General features: G+C 48.2%; 1 protein-coding gene across 4 annotated transcripts in view; it reads left to right on the forward strand.

Annotated features, from left to right (window-relative positions):
- The first annotated feature begins 1,359 nt into the window (after positions 1-1,359).
- Positions 1,360-15,363, forward strand: part of NFIC (nuclear factor I C) — a 265,530-nt gene continuing 251,526 nt past the window's right edge. Inside the window, exons 1-2 of one of the 4 annotated variants that reach the window (XM_075352612.1) lie at positions 1,360-1,691; positions 5,763-5,931. In XM_075352612.1, coding sequence (XP_075208727.1) covers positions 5,902-5,931 — 30 coding nt within the window. In that variant the 5' untranslated portion in view covers positions 1,360-1,691; positions 5,763-5,901. Of the gene's footprint in view, positions 1,692-5,479; positions 5,932-15,363 lie in introns of those variants that run through there. The other 3 variants (XM_075352613.1, XM_075352614.1, XM_075352611.1) reach the window with 3 other exon arrangements.

Consider the following 15,363-nt stretch of genomic DNA (forward strand, 5'->3'; position numbering starts at 1 on the left):
TCAAATTGCCTCAACGCGTTTCTCCCAGCGGGATCATCAGGAGGCCAGATAAACAGAGTGACAAACAGATGCCATCATGGCAATGCTCTCCTAAATAAACTCGGCTGATGTGCAATAGGATTTCATGGATTCTCAATTAATTCCAGCACCTGTCTGAATCACAGATTCCAACTCAGCTTCATTACTATTCCTGGCCACCAGAGGGAACTCAACACCAGTATCCACTCAGATAACATTCACAACAGGGAGGTTTCAAGCTTCCCTGGCCACACAGAGTCTGAAAGCACAGTGCCAGATAGGAACCGGGGCCTTGGACAGCATCAGGCCTCACTGCGGAGCCGCGGTACCTGCAAATAAGGACAAGAGTACTACTCGAGACGAACTGGGGTCCCCAAGTAGCTTTCAGCCATGGGGGTCCAACACACACGGCGCTAGGAGGAAGGGACTCACTGAGTACCACACCGGTCTGACCTCCAAAGAGATCCGGGTTCGACGGGGTCCATCACAGCGGGTGACCGGTACTACCTGGGCGAGCGGCACCTAAAAGTGAGTAAAGACACCTGGAACGGCAGCACTGACTTGGACTCTTATTACCGGCGCCGGCGCCTCGTGCCTCGGTGCCAAAGGCCCTCGCATTACTACCACCCTCATCATTTTCCCCGGGGTCCACTCCACCTGTGGGGAGCAATACCATCTGCCCGGAGGACAGCGACAGCAGCGGCGGCTTATCCCTGGCCGCGTACTACAGGTAGCGTCACGACAATCATCCTACTACAACCTCCATCATCATTTCTCTTTATTGGTGTACACCTCCGGGCATGAAGCCGGGCAGGCCACCTTGACATCCCAGATCATCACATCAGCCCGGTGACGAGTAACCCAGGTACGAGATTCCCTGACTATCCCTGCCCCCTGGGTGCTACACGTACCCAGTGGGTGGCATAACATATGGTAGGTTGGTGCGGGGGCAGCTCATTGAGCCTGCAGTCATGGGAACATGTGGGTTTTAGCACTGCTGGGAAGCTGTATTAGAAATGTCTGAGATTATGAAGTAGTTAACCAAGGGCCTGTGCAGTCTGACGGAGGAAAGACGAGGCTGAGCTCCTCCCTCACCCCTGCAGGTGCCAGGGGGCACAGACCAGACGGGTACGGCCAGTGTGTGTGTGTGGAGAGGAGGGGACATGTAGATAAGGAGGTGGGCTACATGACTAGGAAGGAGGGGTGCTGTGAGGGAAGACTGGAGGGGGTGACTACAGGGTCAGGGTAAATAGGGAGAAGTGTGAACATAGCCTATGCCAGATGAGCACCGTGTGAGCCCACATGTGGCAGTAAGGGTGGCACATCAGCTGTGCGCGCTACAGCCAGTGTGCATGTGGTGCAGACTAAAGCCTGTGCCGCCGCTGGGGCTGCTCCAGAAGTGGGGCGCCCGTTGTTTTCGGGTGCTCCTTTCTCCCTCTTCCCCTCCCTCCGGCCCAGTAATTCCCCAGCTGGAGCAGCGGGGAGGGCAGGACAGGAGCTCACACTATGTTACTCAGCATTTCATTGCCAGCACCGGGACAGCACACACGGGGACCCTGATGGGCTTCTCATCAGCTCCCTTCTACTGTACCCGCCGGGCATGGACCTGGGAAGAGCCGCTGGCAGCTCCAGCCTAATTGTGGCTGCCTAATTGGATCAGGCACAGGATCATGGTAGGTGGCAGGGAGGGTGCTGGGCATCCACGACGTGAGCTCCTAGAAGGGCTGTGTGGGCACCTGTATGGCTGGCAGAGGGGGTGCTGCTCCCAGTAATAGTGGGGTGATACCCCCGTCCCCTCACCCTTCTATGTCTAGCTTTATAATAGAGGAGGGGAATTTAGGACAAGGGGGTGGGGAGAATCGGCTAGAACAGACTACAGGCTGGAGCTGGTTAAACATGGCCGTGTAGGAAGGGGAGGACCCTGCGCAGACAGCAGCATGAACTTGGAAGTGAAGCCGGCAGCGCTGTGCCCTGCTACAGCGGCCGTATGGGCAGTGCCCGCTGTGCCAGTCCTCACGGCCCTCCATCACCTTCTATGTAGGTCCTAGTCTAGAGCTGTCAGACGCAGGGCTGCCCACTGCAGTGCCCAGCACACACCGGGGGCACCGACAACTTTCCGTCCATTGTGCAGTGTGTGAGAGCAGTGCATGGACAGTGGGTGGCCATAGCCATCCATCCAATGTCTGCCAGACCGCTGTGTACTGGCCATAGCCATCCATCCAATGTCTGCCAGACCGCTGTGTACTGGCCATAACCATCCATCCAATGTCTGCCAGACCGCTGTGTACTGGCCATAGCCATCCATCCAATGTCTGCCAGACCGCTGTGTACTGGCCATAGCCATCCATCCAATGTCTGCCAGACCGCTGTGTACTGGCCATAGCCATCCATCCAATGTCTGCCAGACTGCTGTGTACTGGCCATAGCCATCCATCCAATGTCTGCCAGACCACTGTGTACTGGCCATAGCCATCCATCCAATGTCTGCCAGACCGCTGTGTACTGGCCATAGCCATCCATCCAATGTCTGCCAGACCACTGTGTACTGGCCATAGCCATCCATCCAATGTCTGCCAGACCGCTGTGTACTGGCCATAGCCATCCATCCAATGTCTGCCAGACCGCTGTGTACTGGCCATAGCCATCCATCCAATGTCTGCCAGACCGCTGTGTACTGGCCATAGCCATCCATCCAATGTCTGTCAGACCACTGTGTACTGGCCATAACCATCCATCCAATGTCTGCCAGACCGCTGTGTACTGGCCATAACCATCCATCCAATGTCTGCCAGACCGCTGTGTACTGGCCATAGCCATCCATCCAATGTCTGCCAGACCGCTGTGTACTGGCCATAGCCATCCATCCAATGTCTGCCAGACCGCTGTGTACTGGCCATAGCCATCCATCCAATGTCTGTCAGACCGCTGTGTACTGGCCATAACCATCCATCCAATGTCTGCCAGACCGCTGTGTACTGGCCATAGCCATCCATCCAATGTCTGCCAGACCGCTGTGTACTGGCCATAGCCATCCATCCAATGTCTGCCAGACCGCTGTGTACTGGCCATAGCCATCCATCCAATGTCTGCCAGGCCACTGTGTACTGGCCATAGCCATCCATTCAATGTATGCCAGACCGCTGTGTACTGGCCATAGCCATCCATCCAATGTCTGCCAGACCGCTGTGTACTGGCCATAGCCATCCATTCAATGTCTGCCAGACCGCTGTGTACTGGCCATAGCCATCCATTCAATGTCTGCCAGACCACTGTGTACTGGCCATAGCCATCCATTCAATGTATGCCAGACCACTGTGTACTGGCCATAGCCATCCATCCAATGTATGCCAGACCGCTGTGTACTGGCCATAGCCATCCATCCAATGTCTGCCAGACCGCTGTGTACTGGCCATAGCCATCCATCCAATGTCTGCCAGACCGCTGTGTACTGGCCATAGCCATCCATCCAATGTCTGCCAGACCACTGTGTACTGGCCATAGCCATCCATCCATTGTCTGCCAGACCACTGTGTACTGGCCATAGCCATCCATTCAATGTCTGCCAGACCACTGTGTACTGGCCATAGCCATCCATCCAATGTCTGCCAGACCGCTGTGTACTGGCCGTAACCATCCATCCAATGTCTGCCAGACCGCTGTGTACTGGCCATAGCCATCCATCCAATGTCTGCCAGACCACTGTGTACTGGCCATAGCCATCCATCCAATGTCTGCCAGACCACTGTGTACTGGCCATAGCCATCCATCCAATGTCTGCCAGACCGCTGTGTACTGGCCATAGCCATCCATCCAATGTCTGCCAGACCACTGTGTACTGGCCATAGCCATCCATCCAATGTCTGCCAGACCACTGTGTACTGGCCATAGCCATCCATCCATTGTCTGCCAGACCGCTGTGTACTGGCCATAGCCATCCATCCAATGTCTGCCAGACCGCTGTGTACTGGCCATAGCCATCCATCCAATGTCTGCCAGACCACTGTGTACTGGCCATAGCCATCCATTCAATGTCTGCCAGACCGCTGTGTACTGGCCATAGCCATCCATCCAATGTCTGCCAGACCGCTGTGTACTGGCCATAGCCATCCATCCAATGTCTGCCAGACCGCTGTGTACTGGCCATAGCCATCCATCCAATGTCTGCCAGACCGCTGTGTACTGGCCATAGCCATCCATCCAATGTCTGCCAGACCGCTGTGTACTGGCCATAGCCATCCATCCAATGTCTGCCAGACCACTGTGTACTGGCCATAGCCATCCATTCAATGTCTGCCAGACCGCTGTGTACTGGCCATAGCCATCCATCCAATGTCTGCCAGACCGCTGTGTACTGGCCATAGCCATCCATCCAATGTCTGCCAGACCGCTGTGTACTGGCCATAGCCATCCATCCAATGTCTGCCAGACCACTGTGTACTGGCCATAGCCATCCATCCAATGTCTGCCAGACCGCTGTGTACTGGCCATAGCCATCCATCCAATGTCTGCCAGACCGCTGTGTACTGGCCGTAACCATCCATCCAATGTCTGCCAGACCACTGTGTACTGGCCATAACCATCCATCCAATGTCTGCCAGACCGCTGTGTACTGGCCATAGCCATCCATTCAATGTCTGCCAGACCACTGTGTACTGGCCATAGCCATCCATCCAATGTCTGCCAGACCGCTGTGTACTGGCCATAGCCATCCATCCAATGTCTGCCAGACCGCTGTGTACTGGCCATAGCCATCCATCCAATGTCTGCCAGACCGCTGTGTACTGGCCATAGCCATCCATCCAATGTCTGCCAGACCGCTGTGTACTGGCCATAACCATCCATCCAATGTCTGCCAGACCGCTGTGTACTGGCCATAGCCATCCATCCAATGTCTGCCAGACCACTGTGTACTGGCCATAGCCATCCATCCAATGTATGCCAGACCGCTGTGTTCTGGCCAAACCTACAGAACCTACTAATCACAAAGCTCCGACAAAGACGAAGAATTAATACTTTAAGGGCTTGTTCACACCTAGCGGTTTTAGGGGAAAAACTGAGTTTTACAATTGCAGTACAATAATTGATATTTAGAAAAAAAAAATCTCCTTCACACGTTAAGTTTTTTGTTGTTTTTCTTGAAAATATCCGCAGCATGATAATTCTTCTTTCAGTGTTTTGTAAGAAAAAGTTCCCCTTTATTTGTTTGGTAAATAGGCAATACATTGCTATCAGAAAGCTGAGCATTCAGCAGACGTATGGGCAGAAGAGCTGCCCACATAGCTCTGAACATTTGCTCTGTGCCAGCTCTTCTTGGCGTCAGGTACTGATACATAACAGGTTAACCAGTCGTGTGCTGGGCTAGTATGAAGTGCACCGACTCCGTCACCGTCAGTGTCCTACTACATCTTTAAAGGGATGTCATTTTATATCATTTTTTTAAGTAGTGTAGGATGGGCTTGATGTAGCACGTCACCCATTTCTCTCCTCCTCCCCCCTCCTTCCCACACTCTTTCTTTTTTTTCTGTCTTTTTTATTCTATCGTTCCTCTGCTCATTTTCCTAATGGAATACAATTCACAAAGTTGCCTTCTCCCTCCCTTGTGAGGAAGCCTACATTTAGGCAGTGTGCTAAAGGAGGGTATCAGGATTTTTACAGCCAAAAAACCTCCCTGCCACTGTCCCAATCTGGAATTCCCCAAAAAGGAAGCTTTATTGCTTTTATTTTTTTTAATGTGTATTTTGCAGGGAAATTGTTATTTTTTGGGGGGGATCCAGAAAGTTGGATGTGGGATCGCAGAAGGAAAAGTGAGCGGACAGCTGCTGCGTGTGACTCAGTAACTTTGTGCATGTAACAGTGGAGTATAGGAGGATACCCTACCCAGTCATGTATGCATCACCTTTATGCCTGACACAGGTAAATGACTTCATCCACTTCTGTCTTACAGCTTCTTGTACTCCGCTCCCACCCTGCTTGCTTCTTCCCGCTGCATTGTAGTGCCTCGTCATACACAGCTAGGCTTCTATCTCTCTAGGATGGTAAATGCATGGCATTGTTGGCTGAGAAGCTTTGCATACAGATAAAAAGAGCAGAGAATAAGGAAGCACCCGTGCTTGGCATGACGACAATGATACTTGTGACATATATATGTTAGTAAGATGTGGAAAATAAAGAAACTGCTCAGACGTTTGGAGGAAAGTGCTTATGTCCTCAAAAAGGTCACACTTTCCCCACACATTTGTGTTCATTTTAGCCAAAATCATGAAATTCAGATAAAGTTTTTGCCGTAGGTTTTTAAAAACTTTTCTTTCTTAGGAATGTAACGCAGGCCGTTCTTTGCTGGTAAAAAAAAAAAAAGAGAGTCACATGTCTAGACCGCCCCTCGACCCACACCCTCTTGCCCGCTTTTTTCTGGGACGTGTAGTTTTGCACCAGAATATATATATATTTCTATATATAAATATATAAAGTTTCATTTTTGCCATGTTAATGCACTTTAAAGCTATACAGATAAATATACGATTGTTGTTTATTTCTGCTATCATTTACCGGATAGAATTAGTGCTGTTATTCCCTGGGGTGATAAGTAATTCTGGGTGTTTTCAAGCTCGCACCTTGTTCTAATGTGTCGATCATGGTAGCTACCGAGAAACAAAAGATAGGTCCATCTTGCCATGCACTGTATCTTACTGCCCGCCAAGTGGCAACCCAGGGGTTAATGGACTGGAGGGTGGAAAAGGCCTGGTGCGTAAAGTGACCTTGGGCTGGTATGACAGCACTCCCAATAAGCAGCAATAACCAATTATTCACACTTCCATGGAACTTTATTGCACCTGCTGATTAAACAATTGCTATCTAGCTTTTCCTACATGAATATATATATATATATATACACATATACGCACACATATATGTGTGTACATGTATTGTATATGTTTGTGTGTATATATGTGTGTATATGTATTGTATATGTATGTATTGTATATGTTCGTGTGTATATATGTGAATATGTCTTGTCTATGCATGTGTGTATATGTTGTATAAATATGTGCATACTTATTATATATGTATATATATATATATATATATATATATACATATATGTGTGTGTATATGTTGTATATATATATATATGTGTGTGCATATTTACTATATATGTACGTGTATGTATATGATGTGTATTGTGTGTATGTATATATATATGCATACATATATATATATATACATAGTATATGTGTATATTGTATATATATATGTGTATATTGTATGTGTATGTATGTGTATGTGAATGTTGTATATATGTGTGTATATTTATTGTATATATATATATATATATAAAACTATATATATATATGTGTGTGTGCGTGTGTATGTTGTATATATGTGTGTAAATGTGGATAGATACAGATGTATATACATATATATACAGTGTGTGTGTGTGTATGTATATATATATATAATGCAAAGGATTTATTTGTGCAGAAGTGGAGGTCTACATGCAAAGAAGATAAAGAGCAACCTTTAAGTGGTTGTCCAAGCAGATGGTGCTCCTTAGAGTCTATAAAAATAACCAAATAAATCATATGCATCACTGTGGGTCAGTTGTCAGGTTAAAATCCCACCAAAAACAGAATCTGCAAGGAGTTTATATGTTCTCCCCGTGTTTGTATGGGTTTACTCCATGTAATACAGTTTCCTCCCACACTTCAAAGACATACTAATAAGGATTGAAGATTGTGAGCCCCAATGGGGACAGTGTCAATACTCTCTGTAAAGCGCTGCAGATAATGATGTCACTATATAAGTGATTAAAACAGATATTCACCTGCTGTTATCCTCCTGAATTCATCACAGGCCGCTTTGAGGTCTGCGCAGGCTCTGAAAGCTATGATGTTACCATTCACCCAGCCACAAGACCGCTGCAGCTTGTCATAGGTTGCAGTGGTAAGGTGACTCGAACTGTATGTCATTGGATGTCTCTTTGATGATGCACAGTTACCTGACCACTGCAGACTATCATAAGCTGCAGCAATTCTATGGCTAGCTGAATGGTGCTGTCAAATCCAGGAGGGTAACAGCTGGTGAGTACGATTTATATTATTATCAAATCCAACCCTCAGGTGATGAGCATCTTTTGCCCATATAACATTAACCCCAGCAGAGTGCACTGTAGGTTATGTGTGTATGGGTGGGTGTTGAGAGCAGCACCTTTTTTCAATGGGCAGAACAGTAGTATATCAATGCAGACAGTGTCAGTGGTTTCTTCTATGGGAAGACCATTCCGAGCCCTGGAATATTAATTTACCCTTCATCCCTATTGATAAATGCCTGACAAAGGGTACATAACCCAAAATGTTGTGGTAATCTTCAGCATAAACGATGTGAACTTTGGATTGAATCACTAACTAACCTTTTGAAGCACACTCTGGGCTATGTAGAGTTGTAGAAGACTGTGATTGGCAGAACATGGTTTCCTTTCTTCGGGGCCAGTGGTGGTACACTGTACAGCAATCCATCTGCTGCTGGTCATTGTGCTTGGTGATGTAAGGCTGCTCGCTGTGGAAACCCATGCTGATGTGCGGATGTTAGTGCCAGAGGAGGTTTAGCAGTCTGCAGTTACCGAGTAGAGTGTTGGTGGCTTTTATGTAGTATGCACCTCAGCACTCGTTGCCTCCGCTCCATAACTTTACCTGGTTTGCCACTTTGTGGCCGAGTCGCTGTGTTTCCTAAATGTCCACTTTTCAGTAATACAGTCACATGATTATGGAATATTTAGGAGGGAAGAAATTTCACTAACTAACTTGTTACAATGGTGGCATCCTCTTATACTATCACAGGCTAATTCAATAAGCTCTTTAGAACGACGCATTATTTTCAAATATTTGGAAAGGCAGACTGCATGGATAAAGGCTGGATTTTATCCACTTGTTATCAATTTAGTACTTCTCTCCATGCAGTGATGTCACTTGAAGCTCGAGGCTCCCAACTCAAAATTTCCAACAGGGCCCCCAACTGGTTTTCTCATATAGGCCAAAGGAACCTTTTGGGCCCCACAGTTTGTCTGCAGCCCCTACAATCACTATAGTTATGCCCCTGTCCACAATAATTTTCTTTTTTTAGCTCCTTTATGAGGTCACATTTATTTCATTATGTTATAACTCCTGTAGGAAAGTTCATCTGTTGTTCTGCAGAGGGACCTGACCAGTTGAGGTCAATATGAAGCCTGCTACAGAAATACGTCTTCCTATATATTTCTAATTTATTGCTGAACATACATTTTTATTACAATGGGAACCTGTCATGGTGAACATGGCATTTGATCTACAGGCAACTTGCTGTAAAGCAGGAGGAGCTGATCAGATTAATATATAGGTTATTTATTGGTCAATCACTTTATTGATTTGAGCAAAAAGAAAATAAAAATATTTAGGAATCAATAGCAGCATGATAGAAAACAATTAGATCAATTATTGAAAAGCAAATAGCTAAATGACAAGGACAAGGGAAGAGGAAGGATGGAGGAGTAAAAAAAATGTCTCCCTACAAGATGGATACACCAAGCATATGAGCACATATGTAAAGTAATAGTATGATAACCAGTTTTGGAAGTTTTGAGATTCCCTTAACGAGTCCTAAAAGTGGCAGGTGTTGCTGAATATGTCCAATCTTGATCGGACAACATGATTCTACAAATAATAATAATTTTAATAGTGATAACTATTTATATCAGTTCAAAATATTCCTTAGCACGTTACAATTAAGAGGGCACATGTACGAATAATAAGACTCCCACAATCTCCAGTTTCGAAAGTGACTGGATAGATTTCCGTTATCTTGGAATAAGAAACCCTGCTGCACTTAAATAAAAAATATCTGAGGAGACCCTTTTTATCCCGGAGATTGAACCTGGGAGTATGGATAATAAGGCAATCTTAGGCGATACCACAATTCCAGTTGTAAAGATCTGGTTATATAAATATAATATATCCAAAAGGTAGTGATTAGTGGGTATTCCCACAAGGTATCCATGTAAGAGCCAATCGATCTACCCCATTTCCAGCAAGCTTTGGAGGATGTCGGAAAGATTATGGGACATCTATACCAATTAGATAGAATTGAAGCATTTTACTTTTGAGTCTTATGCGGGCTTCACACAATGCGATCTATCGTGCGATCGCATGTGCGATCGTACCCGCCCCTGTCGTTTTGTGCGTCACGGGCAAATTGCTGCCCGTGTCGCACAAAGTCGTTTAACCCCGTCACACGTACTTACGTGCTGAGCGACGTCGCTGTGGGCGGCGAACATCCACTTCCTGAAGGGGGTGAGACGTTCGGCGTCACAGCGACGTCACAATGCGGCTGTCCAATAGAAGCGGAGATGAGCGGGACGTAAACATCCAGCCCACCTCCTTCCACATAGCCGGCAGGAGCAGCGGGACGCAGGTAAGCTGTGTTCATCGTTCCCGGGGTGTCACACAGTGCGATGTGTGCTACCCCGGGTACGATGAACAACCTGCACTAAGTAAAATAAACGATTTTTTAAAAATAAACGACGAGTACACGATACCCGATTTCTCACTGATTTGCGATCGCTCGTAGGTGTTACACATGACGTCGCCAACGAAGCCGGATGTGCGTCACGAAAATCGTGAACTCGACAATCTATCGCACGATAGATCGCCTCGTGTGACACCCGCATTAAGGCCGCTTTACACGCAACGACATCGCTAACGAGATGTCGATGGGGTCACATAATTCGTGACGCACATCCGGCCTCGTTAGCGACGTCGTTGCGTGGGACACGTACGAGCGACCGCTAACGATGCAAAATACTCAACAAATCGTTGATTGTTGACACGCTATCCATTTCCCAAATGTCGTTGCTGATTTTGGATGCAGGTTGTTCGTCGTTCCTGAGGCAGCACACATCGCTACGTGTGACACCCCAGGAACGACGAACAACAGCGTACCTGAGTCCTCTGGCAACGAAGTGGGAGTGTCGTTCTTGCGGCTGCTCTCTGCCCCTCCTCTTCTATTAGTGGCCTGCTGTGTGACGTCACTGTGACACCGCACGAACCGCCCCCTTAGAGAAGAGGCTGTTCGCTGGCCACAGCAACGTCGCTAGGAAGGTAAGTATGTGTGACTGGTACTAGCGATTTTGTCCGCCACGGGCAGCGATTTGCCAGTGACGCACAAATGACGGGGGCGGGTGCAAACGCTAGCGTCATCGCTAGCGATGTCGCAGCGTGTAAAGCCCCCTTTACAAGCAATCATTGACTGGTGGTTACACTGAAACGTTGATCTTTAGGAGTTCCTCCTCTGTAGAGTTAACATTCAATTCTATCTCCCATTTAAAGTCAAAGGCCAAATTAACCTTTGTAGTCTTCATGTCACAAAAAAATTGTGTGGGTGGTTGGTGTACATAGACATTCCGTATACGGTATATCATAGCTTTATATAGGGAAGAAAAGGAGAAAGAAAAAGTGTTGCAGTGAATTGTGATGTCAGGAGCATCAGGAAGGAACAGTTCACTTTATCATGAAAGGAGTCGAATATTGCTAGGAGAACTCTGGGGATGTAAGGTAGATCTGTAAGTGGAGGACAAATGCATTGTAGTATTCAAGGTAAAGCGGAGGGTTGAAGAAAGAAGAGACGGGTCTTCAGACCTACTTCAAAAAAAGCCAGCTCACCTATGATGAAATGTGATGTTTGGAGCACGGATAAACTGCTCTGACCAGTGGAAGAAATCCAAAATAGAAAGAAAAATCCAGCTCCCACCAATAAAAATCAACATCTTTATTGAAATACTAGAAGGTGGCCCGATTCTATGCATCGGGTATTCTAGAATTTACGTATTGTGTAGTTCATGTATGATTTTTGTTATATATATATATATATATATATATATATATATATATATAGATGTTGTTGTGTGTAGTTACCAAGCGTTTGTGTAGGGCGCTGTACATGTTCTGGGTGTTCTCTGGGTGTGATGGGGGGGTGAGAGCGGTGTTGTTTGTGTGTTGCGTTGTTTGTGGAGCGCTGTGTGTCTGTAGCATTGTGTGTGTGTTGCGCGGTTTGTGTGTGTGTGGTGTGTTTTGGGGGGAGGTATGTTTTGTGCAATGTGTGTGTTGTGCGGTATGTGCGTATATTTGTGTGTGCAGCGTTCTCTGTGTGTGGGTGTCTGTGTAGGGCAGTTGTTTGTGGTTCCCAGTGTGTGTGTGTGGTGTGTTGTGCAGTGTGCGCGCGTGTGTGTGTTGGGGGGAGGTGTGCACTTCCCATCGTGCTCCATCCCCCATGCAGCGCACTCCCCATCGTGCTCCATCCCCTATGCTGCGCACCCCCCATCGTGCTCCATCTCCCATCCTGCGCACTCCCAAACGTGCTCCATCCGCCATGCAGCGCACTCCCCATCGTGCTCCATCCCCTATGCTGCGCACCCCCCATCGTGCTCCATCTCCCATGCTGCGCACTCCCAAACGTGCTCCATCCGCCATGCTGTGCCAGCATCAGCCTCTCTACCCGCAGCATCAGCCTCTCTGCCCGCAGCATCAGCCTCTCTCCCCGCAGCATCAGCCTCTCTGTCCCCAGCATCAGCCTCTCTGTCCCCAGCATCAGCCTCTCTGTCCCCAGCATCAGCCTCTCTGTCCCCAGCATCAGCCTCTCTGTCCCCAGCATCAGCCTCTCTGTCCCCAGCATCAGCCTCTCTCCCCGCAGCATCAGCCTCTCTGTCCCCAGCATCAGCCTCTCTGTCCCCAGCATCAGCCTCTCTGTCCCCAGCATCAGCCTCTCTGTCCCCAGCATCAGCCTCTCTGTCCCCAGCATCAGCCTCTCTGTCCCCAGCATCAGCCTCTGTCCCCAGCATCAGCCTCTCTGTCCCCAGCATCAGCCTCTCTGTCCCCAGCATCAGCCTCTCTCATCCCAGCATCAGCCTCTCTGTCCCCAGCATCAGCCTCCCCATCCCAGCCTTCCCCAGGATCAGCCTCTCTCCTCCCAGCCTCCTCCAGCACGCTATGCTCCTCTGCCGACACTCACAGATCCGATCGCATACACTCACACACACCGACACACACCCGATCGTATACACTCACACACAGCCGATCGCATACACTCACGTACACACACATTGACGATATTGCACATATGCGCTCATACTCGCAACATCCGGAGATACCACATGCTTCTGGCCATGTGATCCTCCGGCAGGTCCTGGAAGGTCACAACAGCACAGTATCGAGGCCGAGAAGCAAGCGATATCGCCGGATGCTGTGAGTGTGTGGATGCGATGTGTGTGTGAGGTGTGTGTGAGGTGTTTGTGAGAGTGAGTGTGATCTGATGTGTGTGTATGTGTGTGTGTGTGCTGTTATGTGTGTGCGTGTGGATCTTCCGCCGCTGCAGGACCTTGATGTGCTGGTAACTATGCTAGCATGGTTACCAGCTGGTAACTATGCTAGCATTGCTAGCATGGTTACCAACGTATCCCGTCCCCCGCTCGCACGGGAGCCCACACCAGCATACGGCGGCAAGGCCAGCAATGCGAGGGTAAGTGTCGGCTGGGTTGGCGGCGTACGCTGATGTGGGCTCCCGTTGGGGGGGGGGAGTACAGTACTCACCGTGTCAGTTCGGGGAATGCGCGGGGGGGGGGCGGGGCCAGAGCTAGCGTGCATTGCGTGAGGGCGGCGTGGCGTGGCGTGGCCGAGTAGCCAATGCCTGCAGGGTGCCGGGGCGAGAGGCCAATCTGTGGGGGGGGCGGAGCCTGGGTGAGCGGCTGGCCAATCTGTGTGGGGGTGCAGACTGGGCGAGCAGCCAATCCGTGTGGGGGGGCGGGGCCATGGCGAGCCCAGCGGCCAATCAGCTTTGTGTCACCGTAAGGACACAATGTCACCGTAAGGACACAATTTTGGAGCATGACAGACAGACAGACAGACAGAATAAGGCAATTATATATATAGATAAAATCAAGAATCCATAAATGACAAAAACTGATACAATAAATTGTTAATATCACGACTCCTGGAATGGATGGAGTAGGTTTCACTAGAACAGCTAAATGTTCTTTTACTAGATTGTAAAGGAGGATGAGAGGGGATACTCCTGACTTGTGCTGTTGTATATGAGCAATGGAGTGGTCAAACTACAATTAGTCATAACCTGAGACGGGGCATTATTGTATAGGGGCATAATATAGTTAAAGGGAACCTGTCACCAGATTTGGTGACTATAAGCTGCAGCCACCACCACCAGGCTCTTATATACAGCATTCTAACATGTGTAGAACACAAAAAAGACTTTATAATACTCACCTAGCAGTATAAAGCATAAAGTTTCCCTCGCACGAGCGCCGGTGATATAGTTGCGTAGGCGCGAGATTATGGGCGGGTACGAGGATGACGCTGGTGAGGTCATACACAGCGCCGCCCATAATCTCGTGCCTGCGCAACTACATTACCGGTGCTTGTGCGAGGGAAACTTTATGCTCAGCCCCGCGATGGGGCACAGCGAAATGCGCCTGCGCAAGACTCCAGCAGAGTGGGGCGGCATCATCCATGTAAATCATGACTGGGTGATGGCGAATAGCGGCAGGAGGAGGGACAGGAGTCGAATTAGAGTCCACCCATCTGCCAACCAAACTCATTTGCATTGGAAATGGTAAGATTTTATAACGTTCTTTTAGGGGTCTGCCAGGTGGCAGGGTGGCCAGTAACAAGGGTTCTTTTAGGGTGGCCAGCAACAAGGTGCACCTTCATAGAATGGAGCCCAGGAGCTGCAGTAGGTGATATTTTTGGTTTAATAGGAAAAATACTAGTGACAGGTTCCCTTTCATTTGGGAGATTCAGTGCAATTTTTTCAATTTACAGTTAGATAAATTCCCAGTCTAAGGCTGCCCACTTCTATATTAAATAAAAAGGACATCCCCAGATTAGTGATAGGTACCCTTAAGTAGATTGGGTCCCATCCCTATACTATTAAGGACCCACTGCATGAACACTATCAAAAGTCTTTTTGGATCTATACATAATTAGCATGTGGTAGTTTGGATTCAGCGTGGACCACGAGGGGCAGAATATTGCCCTTTGCCTCCTTCCTTGGGACAAAACTGACATGAATAGTTTAGATTTTTGCTTATTCTGGTTAGCGATAGCGGTCAGCCACTGAGTAGCACCGCCCACTGGACTCTTAAGCAAACAATCAGAGAATTAATTCAGTAATGTACAGGATATACCAAGTATTTTTTCAGAAAACTATATATCAGCCTCCTGCTCTACATGATGCTACCCATACATTGCACAGTGTTTTCAAGCTGGCAGGTTCCATTTAAATGAAATTCAAATATAATATATTCTGGGC

This window comes from Anomaloglossus baeobatrachus, chromosome 1 (genome assembly GCF_048569485.1).
Source record: "Anomaloglossus baeobatrachus isolate aAnoBae1 chromosome 1, aAnoBae1.hap1, whole genome shotgun sequence".
NCBI lineage: Eukaryota > Metazoa > Chordata > Amphibia > Anura > Aromobatidae > Anomaloglossus > Anomaloglossus baeobatrachus.